The 17550-nt window shown below is 46.0% G+C and overlaps 1 protein-coding gene across 1 annotated transcript; it reads right to left on the bottom strand.

Moving 5' to 3' along the window:
* Positions 1-12228: 12228 nt before the first annotated feature.
* LOC144492995 (uncharacterized) lies at positions 12229-16583 on the bottom strand. The gene is made up of 2 exons (XM_078211753.1): positions 16408-16583; positions 12229-14606 (listed from the first exon to the last, which is right to left on the bottom strand). Exon 2 carries the CDS (start codon positions 14592-14594, stop codon positions 12750-12752), a length of 1845 nt encoding a protein of 614 aa, XP_078067879.1. The 5' UTR covers positions 14595-14606; positions 16408-16583; the 3' UTR covers positions 12229-12749.
* Positions 16584-17550: the final 967 nt, after the last annotated feature.

Below are 17550 nucleotides of genomic sequence, written 5' to 3' on the forward strand. Positions count from 1 at the left end.
CATTGGGTCACCGAAGGCGGTCATTTGGCCCATTGAGTCCATGCTGTGGAATGCCTGCTTTGCCCTTCCTTTTCCTCTTAGACCCACCAGGCAATCATCGACATAACATCCCTTTTTATCCAAAAATGCCCTCAAAAGCCATCAAACGGTCAAATGAAAGGTTAGGTTGGGAGAGGAGAGTTAAGGTCTTAAAATCAGAATCCCAACCCAAACTTGCATCCAACGCCCCCATTTCCCATTTTCATAGAATCATAGAAACCCTACAGTGCAGAAGGAGGCCATTCAGCCCATCGAGTCTACACCACCACAATCCCACCCAGGCCCTACCCCCATATCCACCCGCTAATCCCTCAAACCTACGCATTTCAGGATTCTAAGGGGCAATTTTTAGCATGACCAATCAACCTAACCCGCACATCTTTGGACTGTGGGAGGAAACCGGAGCACCCGGAGGAAACTCATGCAGACACAAGGAGAATGTGCAAACTCCACACAGACAGTGACCCAAGCTGGGAATTGAACACAGGTTCCTGGAGCTGTGAAGCAGCAGTGCTAACCACTGTGCTACCGTGCCGCCCATGGCAGGAATGAGGCTGTGCGACCATCTCCAATCCGAGCAGGCGACTTGCTGTTTTAGATATGATAACATGTCTGTCAGCTGAATTTTCATTCAGCTTTTTGAATTCACTCTTGTTGCCCGGGTTTCCTGCCGGTGTGTGGATTGACCCAGGATGCGAGTGCCTTCATATCTACCGATTGGATCAAGCTTGCTTGAGGAACCCTCATGATTGGGCACTGCTGCGCATCAGATCCAACCAACCCCCTGAGGCCTCTGATGTCCCTCCACCTCAGGGAGCCAGGAATTGGCAGCCTCCCTGACCCACCACCAATTGTCCCCCTCGATCAACACACACTCCCCCACAATTGACTCTCATTTACCTCAGCTCTCCTGATCATTCTACCAACTCCCAACCTGCTGATTGACCCCCTTAACCCCCTGGAGACTGACTCGCTTTTCCTGCTGTTTGAGCTTCTCTGCCACCGGTACAAGGCTCCACCAGACCCCCACCCAGCCCAGCACGGAGTCATAGGGCCCGGTTTTACCATTTTGATTCTAAGTGCTGAATCTGGGCACAGTTCAGATCTGACTTGGAAAACTTTTTTCAGGCGCCCCCATACGCACTTAGCCTGAAAAAAGATTGCGAGTCTGAATCGCACTGTGGGCGGGGCTTATCGCTGCAGCTCCGATTGGAGAATTGAACTGCGCATGCGCAGTGAGAAAAAATTTGAAAATCACGCCCCTGTCACATCGTTCCCGGGCCACAAAAAGCGGATAAAACGGCCCGGGAGTGAAAAGCAGGAGCGATAGCCCCCATGCATATTGCCCCACCCCCACAACATAACTGCCCCCCCCATATCCATTCACCGCCCCCGCTAACCAGATCGTGACCCTCTGCTCCCCTTCCCTCCCACCGATTGCCCGCAGAATGGCAACGGACCCCCCCCCCCCTCCCCACCCCCAGCCCCCCTACCAGAGATCCATCTGGCCTCCCACAACCCCCCACCAGAGAATGATCGGGCCTCCCCCCCTCCCCCCCGAGAGAATGACCGGGCCTGCCCCCCACCCACCCGAGAATCATTAGGCCTCCCCCGCCACAGAGAATGATCGGGCCTCCCCGCCCGAGAGAATGGCCGGGCCTGCCCCCCACCCCCGAAGAATGATCGGGCCCCCTCCCCCCCCACACTCCCAGAGAATGAACGGGCCTCCCTCCTCCCCCTCCCAGCAGAGATACATCTGACCCACCTCCTCCTCCCTCCCCGCCCATCACCAGAGAATGATCTGGCCCGTCTCCCTCTCCCAACCCCACCACCAAACTGAGTCAGAGAGCCGTTGGAAGCTCTGAACTTACCTCTTCAGAAGCTGGAGCGCCTGAAACAGACCTTTGACGAGCACATCTGTTTCGTGCTGAATCTGGACGCGCGAACGTGATGGTAAAGGGGGAAATGCTGGTAAAGTTGGGCGGGCAGTCCATTAATTCAATTTAAATGCATGCAAATGCATTTAAATCGCCGTTGCACCCGTTTCAGGCACTATTCAGATCGCGGCTATTTTCGGACCTTTGTAAAGTGGGCATCTTCACGGATGCGGGCGTGGATCATGTTAATGGCCTCATGCCTGACTTTACCAAGTTTTCTCACCTGAAAACGGGTGTGACGCAATGGTAAAATCGGGCCCATAAAGTCATAGAATCCTACAGTGCACAAGAAGGTCATTCAGCCCATCAAGTCTGCACCGACCACAATCCCACTCAGGCATTTAACATAAGAACATAAGAACTAGGAGCAGGAGTAGGCCATTTGGCCCCTCAAGCCTGTTCCGCCATTCAATAAGATCATGGCTGATCTTTTTGTGGACTCAGCTCCACTTACCCACCCGCTTACCATAACCCTTAATTCCTTTACTGTTCAAAAATTTATCTATCCTTGCCTTAAAAATATTCAATGAGGTAGCCTCAACTGCTTCACTGGGCAGGGAATTCCACAGATCCACAACGCTTTGTGTGAAGAAGTTCCTCCTCAACATGGTCCTAAATCTGCATCCCTTATTTTGAGGCTATGCCCCCGAGTTCTAGTTTCACCCGCCAGTGGAAACAACTTCCCTGCTTCTATCTTATCCATTCCCTTCATAAATTTATATATTTCTATAGGATCTCCCCAATGAGTTTATAGCCCCAATCTACTCAGTCACTCCTCATAAGCCAACCCTCTCAACTCCGGAATCAACCTTGTGAATCTCCTCTGCACCTCCTCCAGTGCCAATATATCCTTTCTCAAGTAAGGAGATCAAAACTCCAGGTGTGGCCTCACCAGCACCTTATACAGCTGCAACATAATCTCGCCATCCCTTTAGCAATGAAGGACAAAATTCCAGTTGCCTTCTTAATTACCTGCTGCACCTGCAAACCAACTCCTTGAGATTCCTGCACAAGGTTACCCAGGTCCCTCTGCACAGCAGCATGCTGCAATTTTTTACCATTTAAATAATAGTCCATTTTGCTGTTATTCCTACAAAAATGGATGACCTCACATTTACCAACATTCTATTCCATCTGCCAGACCCTCACCCACTCACTTAGATTATCCATATCCTTACCCAAGCTAGCACCTCTGACACTAAGGGACAATTTGGCATGACCAATCCACCTAACCCGCACATCTTTGGACTGTGGGAAGAAACCAGAGCACCCGGAGGAAACCCACGCAGACATGGGGAGAATGTGTAAACTCCACACAGACAGTGACCCAAGCCGGGAATCGAACCAGGTCCCTGGCGCTGTGAGGCAGCAGTGCTAACCACTGTGCCACCGTGCCACCCTCGCTGGATCAACTCCACATGATCATGTCACTATCTCTGAGAGTCATCCACCCTTCCACCTATCTATCCGTCCCTCTTTTTCCCAACCACCACTCCCCACCCCCCCACACATACACACAACTTTGTCCTGTTGCCTTCACTGACTTATCCTTCAGGTTAACCTTTGACCAGGAAGCTGATTGGCGACATTGCACATACCTAACTCCATATCACATGGAAGTTTCAAGGTTTCTGTATCCCTCAAACACTGACCCACCCCTTCCCCCGATTCCCACCCCCAGGTTTTTTAATATTCATTCGTGGGACATGGGCATCGCAGCCTGGCCAGCATTTATTGCCCATCCCTAGTTGCCCTTGGAGGGCGTTTGAGAATCAACCACACTGCTGTGGTTCTGGAGTCACCTGTAGGCCAGACCAGGTAAGGACGGCAGATTTCTTGATTTGATTTATTATTGTCACATGTATTAACATACAGTGAAAAGTATTGTTTCTTGCATGCCATACAGACAAAGCAGACCATTAGTAGAGACGGAAATGAAAGAGTGCAGAATGTAGTGTTACAATCATAGCGAGGGTGTAGAGAAAGATCAACTTAAGGCAAGGTAGTTCCATGCAAAAGTCTGATGGCAGCAGGAAAGAAGCTGTTCTTGAGTCAGTTGGTACATGACCTCAGACTTTTGTATCGCTTTCCCGATGGAAGAAGGTGGAAGAGAGAATGTCTGGGGTGCGTGGGGTCTTTAATTATGCTGGCTGCTTTGCCGAGGCAGCGGGAAGTTTAGACAGAGTCAATGGATGGGAGGCTGGTTTGCATGATGGATTGGGCTACATTCATTACCTTTTGCAGTTTTGCAGTTTTGGGCAGAGCAGGAGCCATACCAAGCTGTGATACAACCAGAAAAAATGCTTTCTATGGTGCATCTATAAAAGTTGGCGAGAGTCGTAGCTGACATGCCAAATTTCCTTAGTCTTCTGAGAAAGTAGAGGCATTGGTGGGCTTTCCTAACTATAATGTCTGCATGGTGGGACCAGGACAGGTTGTTGGTGATCTGGACATCTAAAAACCTGAAGATCGCGACCCTTTCTACTTTGTCCCCATTGATGTAGACAGGGACACGTTCTCCTCTACGCTTTCTGAAGTCGATGACAATCTCCTTCGTTTTATTGACATTGAGGGAGAGATTATTGTCATCGCACCAGTTCACCAGATTCTCTATTTCATTCCTATACTCTGTCTCACCATTGTTTCAGATTCGATCCACTATGGTGGTGTCATCAGCAAACTTGAAAACCGTGTTGGAAGGGAATTTGGCCACACAGTCATAGGTGCACAAGGAGTACAGTAGGGGGTTGAGAACACAGCCTTGTAGAGCACCGGCGTTGAGAATGATCGTGGAGGAGGTGTTGCCTATCCTTACTAATTGTGGTCGGTGGTTAGGAAATTCAGGATCCAGCCACAGAGGGAGGAGCCGTGGCCCGGGCCATGGAGTTTGGAGATGAGTTTCGTGGGAGTAATGGTGTTGGAGGCTGACCGGTAGTCAATAATTATTTCCCTGAAGGACATTAGTGAACCAGATGGGTTTTTCCAATAATTGATTCATGGTCATCAGTAGATGCTCAATTCCAGATATTTTTTAATGCATTCAAAATCCACCATCTGCCGTAGCAGGATTCGAACCCGAGTTTCACATTCTCACTACTCACTGGAACAAAGGGTTTCTCCTGAATTCCCTATTGGATTTAACAATGATTCTCTGATGTCCATGGCTCCCTATAATGATCTACCCACAAGTCCTCGACCTTTATTCTATCAAAACCCTTTCTGAATTTTAAATACTTCAACCTCACTTATCGAACAATGTTTTCAAATTGCAATGTAAATAATCAATAACAGGTCTGTTTTTCATGGGAAAAACACGTAAGGCGCTGTTGTTTCTCCTTCATATGTGGTTGCATCATAGTTTTCCTCTTTCATCTCAGCATGAATTGTAACAGACACTGTATAATTGTTTTTCAATTTGTCCGAAGTGTTTCCTTTGCTTTCGAAATGCTTCAACTCACTCCGCCGATGGGAGGGTTACTTCAAGTTGCTCATTTTTAAAATGGTAATTAGATTTTGCAAAGCAGATGTATTTATTGATCCTAGTTATCAAGAAGTGACAGCCTCATTAAAAATACCTTCACTTCAGGCTGCGTGTCAAACTTAAACCAGAGGAAAAAAAATCAATGCTCCATGATTTAGGGCAGAGACTCCCATCTAAAATATAATTGTTTACATCATGGCAGATTCAAGTCAAAGATTAAATTAATAAGTCAATAGAAAATTTAACCTTTTCACATATAATTCAGTGAAGGCTATATAATTTAAAACCAGCACCGCATAGCATTTAATCAAGAAGACATTACCCTGACTGAAATAACAGGGCATATGCATGATGAGATTTCAATTTATGGCTTATTTTATGTTTGATTGTTTAAAAAATAAAAAGTGCCTGAACATAATGTTATTTACAGAGGAATAATATCTAACTTGCACTAAAGGTCGAGTATCCTTTATCTGTAAATTCAAAAACCTAACACATCCAAAAATCAGACATTTTTAGAATCTCATCAACCTTTACCACGGGAAGTCCAGTTGTATGTCAGCACCATTTACCTTGTGATTTCTGTGCTAAGCCTCTCATAGAATCATAGAATCCTACAGTGCAGAAGGAGGTCATTCGGCCCTTCGAGGCCCTATTCCCATAAGCCCATGCATTTACTCTCGCTAGTCCCCCTGACAGTAAGGGGCAATTTAGCATGGCCAATCCACCTAATCTGCACATCTTTGAATCATGGGAGGAAACCGGAGCACCCGGAAGAAGCCCACACAGACACGGGGAGAATACGCAAACTCCACATAGACAGTGCCCCAAGGCCAGAATCGAACCCGGGTCCGTGGCGCCGTGAGGCAGCAGTGCTAACCACTGTGCCACCATCAAAAAGAAACTTATTATTGATACCCTGTATTTACTATTTAGTGCTACATCTTGCTTTTCTATCCATTTTAATTATTTTAGATTATAGCCAGACAAGGTTTAGACTATTGTAATGTAAGTCTATGTGCAGTATTCAAAAACCAAAATGATCTGAAATCAGTAGGAGGCCATTTGGCCCATTGAGTCTGCATTGACTCTCTGAAAGAGCATCGTAACCAGGCCCACTCTCTCTGCCCCACCCCTGTAACCCCCACATTTACCATGGCCAATCCATCTATCCTACATATATTTGGACTATGGGGGGCAGCACGCTGGCACAGTGATTAGCACTGCTGCATCATTGCACCAGGGACCCGGGTTTGATTCCCGGCTTGAGTCACTGTCTGTGTAGAGTTTGCACATTCTCCCTGTGTCTGCATGGTTTCCTTCGGGTGCTCCGGTTTCCTCCCACAGTCCAAAGATGTACGGGTTAGTGCATTGGCCATGCTAAATTGCCTCTTACCATCAGGGGGACTAGCAAGGTAAATACGTGAGGTTATGGGGATAGGGATGGGTGGGATTGTGGTCGGTGGAGACTCGATGGGCCGAATGGCCTCCTTCTGCCCTGTAGGGATTCTATGATTCTATGAAACTGGAACACCAAGAGGAAACACACGCAAACACGGGGAGAACGTGCAAACTTCAGACAGTCACTCAAGGCCGGAATTCAACCCATGTCCCTGGCGCTGTGAGGCAGCAGCACTAACCACTGTGCCACCCCAAGTATATAGGATATTGGATAAGGGATATGCAACCTGTATTAACACTTTACTTAAGTGGAGTTCAAAGTAAGTTTGACAGTACAAATTTGTATTAGATGTGTTAGACGCTGATCGGCCATTTCCCCAGATTGGAGAGTCGAGAACTTGCATTCAGTCTCAGGACAATGGGCCAACCAGGGATCTGGATTCAATTCTGGCCTTGGGTCACTTCCTGTGTGGAGTTTGCACATTCTCCCCATGCCTGCGTGGGTTTACTCTAGGTGCTCTGGTTTCCTTCTACAGTCCAAAGGTGTGCAAGTTAGGTGGCAAATTGTCCCGCAGGGTCCCATGATGTGTAGGTTAGAGGGATTAGTGGGGTAAATACGTGGGGTTATGGGGATAGGGCCTGAGTAAGGTGCACTATCGGAGAGTTTGGGTATATTCAATACTGGAATTGATAGTTTTTGGGCTCGAAGGGAGCCAAGGGGTTTGGGGATCAGGAAGGAAAGTGGAGATGAAGTCGAAGATGAGTCATGATATAGTCATGGAGTTTAACCCTGATAAATGTGAGGTGATTCATTTTGGTAGGACTAATTTAAATGTGGATTACAGGGTCAAAGGTAGGGTTCTGAAGACTGTGGAGGAACAGAGAGATCTTGGGGTCCATATCCACAGATCTCTAAAGGTTGCCACTCAAGTGGATAGAGCTGTGAAGAAGGCCTATAGTGTGTTAGCTTTTATTAACAGGGGGTTGGAGTTTAAGAGCCGTGGGGTTATGCTGCAACTGTACAGGACCTTGGTGAGACCACATTTGGAATATTGTGTGCAGTTCTGGTCACCTCACTATAAGAAGGATGTGGAAGCGCTGGAAAGAGTGTAGAGAAGATTTACCAGGATGCTGCCTGGTTTGGAGGGTAGGTCTTATGAGGAAAGGTTGAGGGAGCTAGGGCTGTTCTCTCTGGAGCGGAGGAGGCTGTGGGGAGACTTAATAGAGCTTTATAAAATGAAGAAGGGGATAGATAGAGTGAACGTTCAAAGACTATTTCCTCGGGTGGATGGAGCTATTACAAGGGGGCATAACTATAGGGTTCATGGTGGGAGATATAGGAAGGATATCAGAGGTAGGTTCTTTACGCAGAGAGTGGTTGGGGTGTGGAATGGACTGCCTGCAGTGATAGTGGAGTCAGACACTTTAAGAACATTTAAGCGGTTATTGGATAGGCACATGGAGCACACCAGGATGATAGGGAGTGGGATAGCTTGATCTTGGTTTCAGATAAAGCTCGGCACAACATCGTGGGCTGAAGGGCCTGTTCTGTGCTGTACTGTTCTATGTTCTATGTTCTATGAATGTCAGAGCAAGCTCCATGGGCCATAAGGCCTCTTCCTGCTCCTATTTCTTCCATCATTATTTTCTTATTACTGTTTAGTTGTTGGTTCAATACCGCAGTCACTACTACAGAATGCGCAGCACTAGCATTAAAACTAGACATTGTCTCATTCATACAATCCTCAAGGTATCACCGAGCCTCTCTGTTTTTGGAAATAAAGGTAAGTGTAATTGGCTTACTCACTAGCCAATGAAATTGAGGGAAGATTAATGATGATGCAACTTGTTACGAGAGCCTTGATCTATTAAGAAGACACCACTAGAACTTAGCTCAGCGAATCCGAATTGGACATAACGTTGGAAATTTTTTTTATTCAGTCGTGGGACATGGGCATCGCTGGCTCGCCAGCATTTATTGCCCATCCCTAGTGAATCTATCCGCAGTAACCCGAGATATATCCCATCCGGCCCCAGGGGCTTGTCTACCTTAATGCAATTTAGGATACTGAGCACTTCCTCCTTTGATATATTGACATTCTCAAGAGCTTTCACAAACCTATCCCTGACCTCAACATCCATTATGTCCTTCTCCTTGGTGAATACCGATACAAAGTACTCATGAAGGATTTCACCCACTTCCTGTGGTTCCACACATAAGTTCCCTCCATTGTCCTTGAGTGGGCCTCCTCTTTCTCTTGCTACCCTCCTGCTCCTAATATCTGTATAAAAAGCCTTAGGATTCTCCTTGACCCTGTTTGTTAAAGACATTTCATGGCCCCTTTTAGCCCTTCTAATTCCAGGTTTAAGTTCCTTCCTATTTTCACTATCGTCCTTGAGGGCTTCGTCAGTTTTTAGAAACCTGGACCTATCGTATGCTTCTTTTTCCTTTTGATTAAGCTCACAATTTCCTTTGCCATCGATGATTTCCAAATCCTGCTATTTCTGTCCTTTATTTTTGTGGAGATATGCCTGTCCTGCCCTTCAATCAACTGGCCTTTAAAAGCTTCCCACATGTCAGATGTGGCTTTTCCCTCAAATATCCACATTCCCTGGTTCCTATCTAATTTGGGTATAATTGGCCCTTGTCCAATTAAGCACCCTTACCCAAGGGCCACTCTTTTCCTTATCCATGACGACCCAAAATGTTATGGAATTATGGTTGCTAAGCCCAAAATGCTCCCCCATTGAAACATGGATCACCTGGCCTGGTTCATTCCCCAATACCAACTCAAGTATGGCCCACCTCCCTGGCTGGATTGTCAACATACTGTGTCAAAAAGCCCTCCTGGACACACCTAACAAATTGATCTCCATCCAAGCCCCTGATTGTAAGGGAGTCCCAGTCAATATGGGGGAAGTTAAAGTCACCCACCACAACTACCCTGCTTTTTTCACACCTTTTCAGTATCTGACTACACAACTACTCCTCTGTCTCCTGTGGGCTTTCGGGAGGTTTATATTACACTCCCAACATTGTGATTTCACCCTTCCTATTCCTGAGCTCCACCCATAATTCCTCACTACAGGATCCCTCCAATGTATCTTCCCTCAACACAGCTGTGATCTGCTCCCTAATCAGCAATGTAACTCCTGCAACCCTTTTGTTTCCCCTTCTGTCCCGTCTAAAACAATGATATCCCAGAATGTTAAGCTGCCAGTCCTCTCCCTCCTTTAACCATGTCTCCACAATTGCAATTACATCATAATTCCATGCAGTAATCCAGGCTCTCAGTTCATCTGTTTTACCTGTTATACTTCTTGCATTGAAGCAAATGCACTCCAGACCTACTGTCCTGCTGAGCCCCGCGGCTTCCCTCCGCCTGCTCTTACTCTGCGCTATATTTATCTCAGTCTCACTTTCCTCCCCAGTCCCTACACTTACTGACCTGCTGTTCTGGTTCCCACCCCCCTACCACACCCATTTAAACCCTCCTGAACAGCAGAGCAAACCCGCTGCCCAGGATATTGGCGCCCCTCCAGTTCAGGTGAAGCCCGTCTTCTTGTACATGTCCCACCTTCTCCAGTGATTCATATATCTAAGTAAGTTCATAAGATATAGGAGCAGAATTAGGCCATTCAGCCCATTGCATCTACTCCGCCATTCGATCATGGCTGATATGCTACTCATCCCCATTTTCCTGCCTTCTCCCCATAACCCTTCAACCCATTACCAATTAAAAATCTGTCAAACTCCTCCTTAAATTTACTCACTGTCCCAGCATCCACTGCACTTTGGGGTAGCGAATTCCACAGATTCACAACCCTTTGGGAGAAGTTTTTTCTCCTCAACTCTATTTTAAATTTGCTACCCCTTATCTTTAAGACTGTGACCTCTCATCCTAGAATGCCCCACAAGAGGAAGTATCCGCTCCACGTCTACTTTATCCATACCTTTTACCATCTTGTATACCTCATTTTGATCTCCCCTCATTCTTCTAAATTCCAGAGAGTATAGGCCTCAACTGTTCAACCTCTCTTCATACGACAAACCCCTTATCTCTGGAATCAATCCAGTGAACATCCTCTGAACTGCCTCCAATGCCACTACATATTTCCGCAAATGAAGGGACCAAAACTGTGCACAATACTCCAGGTGCTGCCTTACCAATGCCTTTTATAGTTGCAACAATAATTCCTTCCCTTTATATTCTATTCCTTTAGCTATAAAACCCTCCCTCCTATGCCAGCTCTTTAGCCACGAGTTCAACTGTTCTGTCTCCCTGTTCTATGCCCCGTGAGCTCATGATGTGACATTTTGGTGCATCTTGGAGCCATCCCATGAGTAGAGGACATGCCTCTGCACCCAGACTTCTTGGATCAAGGCCTTGAAGATCTGTTGGCTGAATTGGGGTGCTGCCTTCTTCTTCTTCAGGCTGCTAGACCTTTGCTTCTGGCATTATTAGTCTCCTGGAGGTAGGTGGGCTGGAGAGAGTGTGATGTATGTGTTCCCCTGGTGCCTAGACCTTCAAACTCACCAGCCGATGGCGGGTGGCCGAATCATCTCCCAACCCTCCAGGTCATTTGCACTTACCTGTGCATAATTAATGAGGTTCCAAGAGTGGAATCTGGCATGAGTTATTGCCATTCCAGCTAATGGGAGGGGTGCTGACAGAGCTGCCGCCTCTGTACATAGACGAATAAATAAAAAATTCCACCCAAAAGGTATCAGATCCAGAAGTGTTCTGCCTCAAGGTTCATAGAAATCGTCATAGAAACGCTACAGTACAGAAAGAGGCCATTCGGCCCATCGAGTCTGCACCGACCACAATCCCACCCAGGCCCTATCCCCCATATTCCTACATATTTTACCCACTAATCTCTCTAATCTACGCATCCCAGGACACTAAGGACCAATTTTTTAGCATGGCCAATCAACCTAACCCACACATCTTTGGACTGTGGGAGGACACCGGAGCACCCGGAGGAAACCCACGCAGACACGAGGAGAACGTGCAAACTCCACACAGACAGTGACCCAAGCCAGGAATCGAACCCAGGTCCCTGGAGCTGTGAAGCAGCAGTGCTAACCACTGTGCTACCGTGCTCTGCTTAAGATATTAGTGTTGCTTCGGGAGGCTACAACCATGGGATCATTAGAAGAGATTTGAAGGGAATAGCTTGCCAGAAGTAAGTGAAATATCCAAAAACATTCAACTCTTTGATACTGACCACATGGTTAAACTTTCAATTTCTATTAAGTTTCTAACTTAAGGTTTTGCGGGGGTAAGTGTTTAGCCCGGAACGGTAACAGGTTCGTGGAGGTGGTCTGAGAGAAAGAATTCACACTACACCAGTATTGCTAGAATAAAATGTGTCTCTTTATTCCCCACAATACATGGACAAGTTCTACAAGTATCATTCAATGGGCTCAGCCTTATATAGTTTAACTACCCTGACACGTGGACTGGAGAGCCGTCAGTCCAGGTAGAGTGGCTTACCTCCCTCCGGGCGTCCGTACGTAACCCACGGCAGACTCTGCTGTAGTAGGGACTTTCCCGCATATTTATAGAGAAAAGCCTCTCTTTGTTCTGGACATCTGAATATGAGTATTCGGCCCAGTACGTGATGTTTAGAGCAGTCTTGTGCAATACAAGTTCTATTGTTCGCAGCTCAAGAAAACAAGTTTAATGGTTAATCATTCACGCTATGTCTTGGGCACGGATCTAATTTAATTATGTTTTGACATGGTTATCCTTCCATGTGGACAGGCTGTCTCCATTGTCCGTAGCAGTTGTCAGCATACGAGATTTTGCTGACAGGGTTGAAATCGGGACATTAACTCTTTATTCTCCTAACATTCCACCTGTTGGACCGATTTCAATCACCATTTACCTCAACGCAGTGTGATACAGGGTGCTTTCCAAACCCTGTTTCACACGCCTGACATATACACAGGTAAGTACATTACAACAAGTTAAAACAGCAACAATCACAAATATCAATATCAGAGGAGGCAAAACATATCGCCGGGCCGTTTGTGATATCCCGGTTAGCAAGTCCCACCAATGATGGGCTGATTCATTCTCTATCATTCGCGCAGCATGTACTACCTGTTCTCCGGCTATAAAGGTAGAGACCATGACACGGGACACGTTAGACTTATGAGAGTCAATTATATGTTTTAGCTCCGTCGACTGATTCAATGCGCATTTGAACCTGTCGAGAGAGACTCGCCATGGCATATGGAGAACTTTCCACTGAGCCGTACTCAAGCGAGATTCAGTGCTATAATTAGTCAATTTGTAAGTCTTGTTTGCCCAATGCCAAATGTACACCCCCTTCAAACACCCAGAGAACGGTATCTGCGGCAATAATGGGTGGCGGTGTATGGTGGCCACACATACAGCGTGGGGCCCAATCTGCCACAAGATATCTCGTGGTTTCTCTACTCGCCACTCACATAATGCCGTGTCATCAGTTAAACATGGATCGCGATATCTTGTCATAGTTAAACATGCCAATCCTCTGTCAGTGTCTTCACATGTTGACAAATCATAAGTCCAATTGTTTTTAGGACTAAACCAGTTACCATTAGTTCTCAGAAAGTAAAACCCATGCAGGGTAATTACAGGCAGTACATGGTATTTACATACAGATATTACATCTGCCATATTCATCAAGGTGTAATGTCCAGTACATGCTGTTTTGTTACAAACAGTTTTATCTGAGCGGGCTTGCACCCACAAAGTGTCCGATATGTTCCAGAGTTCTCGCAGTTCATGAGAGTTACCCGTAGTAACTATTCGGATAAACCTCTCTTGTTGCACTCGCATGTGCACTCCTTGGATGTTGCAGATAGTCATATTAAGTGCCGCCGTGATGTTATGCATAAGTTCCTGTGTCGCATTCCACATTCGCTTCTCCCAGTCCAGAGTTCGTAGCAGAATCCGTGCTGTTTCCACTTGCGTTTTCACAACCGTGGGCATCCATATTCCGACAGTATGGAGCCCGTGTGATGTCGAATATCCAGTGTCCGATAACATAGTTCTGGTAACTTCATTGTCAGCCGCATTAGAGATACCTAGTACTGTACCAGTCCCACCCAACAGCGTATCATACCATGCTCGCCGCCTGCGGGCGCCAGAACAGGTAGGTAGCGAGGGCAGAATGACAGTCCAGTGTACCTCAGTGTGCGTGAGCTGATTCGCCATCTTTCGACAAGTATGTAGGACTGGGGCGAATTGTGTTTGTTCTATTATAGGCTTGTTTGGTAGGAACATTATTGCATATAGGAATGTATTGCGGCCTTTTATTTCTGTACTGTTCTGGAACCATACCAATCGAGGCCTCTCACCTGTCACAGCAATATTCCAGGTGGTGCCATTTTCCTTACTGGACATACAGGTTCTATTCCTTCTTGTTTGTATCTGGCAAAGTGGAGCTCCTGCCGTTATGGTAACCGTACAATTCATAGCAGTTGTGGGGAGAGCTTTGTTGTTGTCCAAGCATTTTTCACAACGATATAGCTTACACACACTCGTTATATTCGCGATTCCGCACATTCGATTCGCGCCACAAGTGAACTCCCCTTGAGTTCTATTATGGGTGGAGTTCTTCCATGCGAGGCGAAAACCGCCAAGCTTTTCGGTCAATTGATGACCAGGGGTCCCCTCAACCCATATCCACGAGATCAAGAGTATTCCTGCTATCAGTATCAACGTCAATCGTTCCATGCTGTTTTATTCCTGTAAAAGAGATCAATCTTCAAGACATAGTTAATCTTCTCGTAGATAACATTTCTTAGCAGGGACATTAACCCATTTGGGCTCACCAGGGTACATTACCGTTACGGTTCCATCACTGCCTTGAGCAATGATTTCAGCAGCTCTGGGTGGGCCAGTTTCCTGTTTCACCCAGACTTTAGCTCCAGGTTTATCTGTTGAGCCAAAACCACCAGTTCCTCTTTCAGTCACCACCTGTGGGATACCAACTTCAACGGCCGGTGCCATCTCACAGGGTTTAATCACCAGTTGGGCGATTTTATCATTTGCAGTCACAGTATAGGGATCAGGTTTAATATTACACAGAACCACCCCAATTTCTCCTTGATAATGTGAATCAATGACTCCTGCCATAACAGTTATCCCCTTCAGGGACAATCCAGAACGGGGAAGGATGTGCCCATAAGTTCCCTTAGGGCACTGCAATCCCAATCCGGTTTTAATAACAGTAGGTGTATCTTGTGGCAGGGTCACTGTTTCTAAGGTTCTTAGATCTAAACCGGCCGAGCCAGGCGTGGCTCGCCGCGGTAATTCTGCTTTATCATCCAATTTCCACATTTTGATTGATTCTCCTTGTGGGGTCTCACATACATGGACCATTCGGTTCAAAGGCGTGACTCCCCCACCTAGCGGTCGATTATTAATTTGCTTCAATACTTGATTTAATTTCACCTTCCAATTAGACAAATCATCAGAAGTACTAGCTTTTCGCAATGAGGTTTTCAGTATTCCATTCATTCTTTCAATTAATCCTGCTGCTTGGGGATAGTACGGAATATGGTATATCCACTCCACATGATTGTCAGTGGCCCATTGTCGGACCAGGTTTCCCGTAAAGTGGGAACCATTGTCACTCTGTACTCTTCTTCTTCTAATGACGGGTTTAGCTTGGAACCGAGTCACGGGGAATCCCTCTATATCCTCCTCTCTATCATTGTCACTATCACTCCAAATGTTTCCATCCCACGTATCGGGATTCCAGCCGCTCCCGTCCCCCAATCTAGCTACAAATGCTTTAATTTTCACCATTTCCAATTCTCTAGGTTTTTTACGCTTCTTCCTCCGATTTATTCTGGATACATAACCCACTGCCTGGCCAGCCAGGGTTTTAAGGGCTTCTAATTCTGTTTCTAACTTTATTATTTTTTGCTTTAACAACGAATTATTACATTCCTGTTCTCCCAATTGCTGTTTCAGTTTAAGAGCATTCTGCTCGGCTTCCTGTCGTTGTTTAAACTGATTCTTCCACGCTGTTGCACATACCCACAGTCTCCGCTGAATTCCCTCCACGGGGGTCTTCAGAGGGACGGGTATTTTTAACAGAGTAGATAATACTTCTCCGGGAGATCCATCTCGGGTCTCCTCTCCCCAGTTTTCAGCGCGACCCCCTCCGTCTCGGAGGCACGCTGCAACCGGTCTCCACGATCCTTCCCATCCCGGAATGATCGCTTTCTCTCCCTTTTCCTCCTCCTGTAACTTCTTAGTTTTGCGAAACATCTTTCTCCAAGAACCCCCCACCGCCAATTATCACAGTATCCTGCCGACTACGCCAAAATGTTTAGCCCGGAACGGTAACAGGTTCGTGGAGGTGGTCTGAGAGAAAGAATTCACACTACACCAGTATTGCTAGAATAAAATGTGTCTCTTTATTCCCCACAATACATGGACAAGTTCTACAAGTATCATTCAATGGGCTAAGCCTTATATAGTTTAACTACCCTGACACGTGGACTGGAGAGCCGTCAGTCCAGGTAGAGTGGCTTACCTCCCTCCGGGCGTCCGTACGTAACCCACGGCAGACTCTGCTGTAGTAGGGACTTTCCCGCATATTTATAGAGAAAAGCCTCTCTTTGTTCTGGACATCTGAATATGAGTATTCGGCCCAGTACGTGATGTTTAGAGCAGTCTTGTGCAATACAAGTTCTATTGTTCACAGCTCAAGAAAACAAGTTTAATGGTTAATCATTCACGCTATGTCTTGGGCACGGATCTAATTTAATTATGTTTTGACATGGTTATCCTTCCATGTGGACAGGCTGTCTCCATTGTCCGTAGCAGTTGTCAGCATACGAGATTTTGCTGACAGGGTTGAAATCGGGACATTAACTCTTTATTCTCCTAACAGTAAGTCAAATGGAAACTTGTAATAAGTAAAGTTTATTTATCAGTCACAAGTAAGGCTTACATTGACACTGCAATGAAGTTACTATGAAATTCCCCTAGTCGCCACACTCCGGCGCCTGTTCAGCTCAGTGCACCTAACCAGCACGTCTTTCAGTCTGTGGGAGGAAACCAGGGCACCCTGGAGGAAACCCATGCAGACATGGGGAGAACATGCAAACTCCACACAGACATTACAATCGAATCGAAATTGGGACCCTGACGCTGTGAGGCAGCAGTGCTAACCACTGTGCCACCATGCCGTCCACATAATATTTACAAATAAGAAGCTTGCTTTAGAGTGTATGTAGCTATGTTCATTATACCTTTAATATATTTGATGTAACTGTGTAAGATAGAATGTTATTATGAATATTCATGCTCTTGAATTTTGTGTTGTCAAAATTCTTTTGTTCTGAAATGTGAATCTTATGGCTTCATTCTTTTAGCAAAAACCTGGCTTTTCAGATTTCACAAAAAAAAATCATTAGTGCTCTCCACTGAGATCAAACAATCTATCAGTGAAATGTCGGCATGTTGTATTCTTGGGCAAATGTTGTAAGTCAACAGAATTGGATTGAAAACCATGTCTTTGTTCAAATTAGACATCTCCGCATATTTCTCGAACAAACACAAAGGGTGCAATAACTCAAATTTCATTAAGTCACAAAGAAATAAAATTTAACCATCCTTGTTGTTTTGGGGGAAAAAAATGATGCAGTTATTTTATTTTTGCCACAACAACAAG

Source organism: Mustelus asterias, chromosome 4 (assembly GCF_964213995.1).
Source record: "Mustelus asterias chromosome 4, sMusAst1.hap1.1, whole genome shotgun sequence".
Taxonomy (NCBI): Eukaryota; Metazoa; Chordata; class Chondrichthyes; order Carcharhiniformes; family Triakidae; genus Mustelus; species Mustelus asterias.

Coding starts and splice junctions, on each gene's coding strand:
- LOC144492995 (XM_078211753.1), bottom strand. CDS start 14,594: ATGGAACGATTGACGTTGATACTGATAGCAGGAATACTCTTGATCTCG.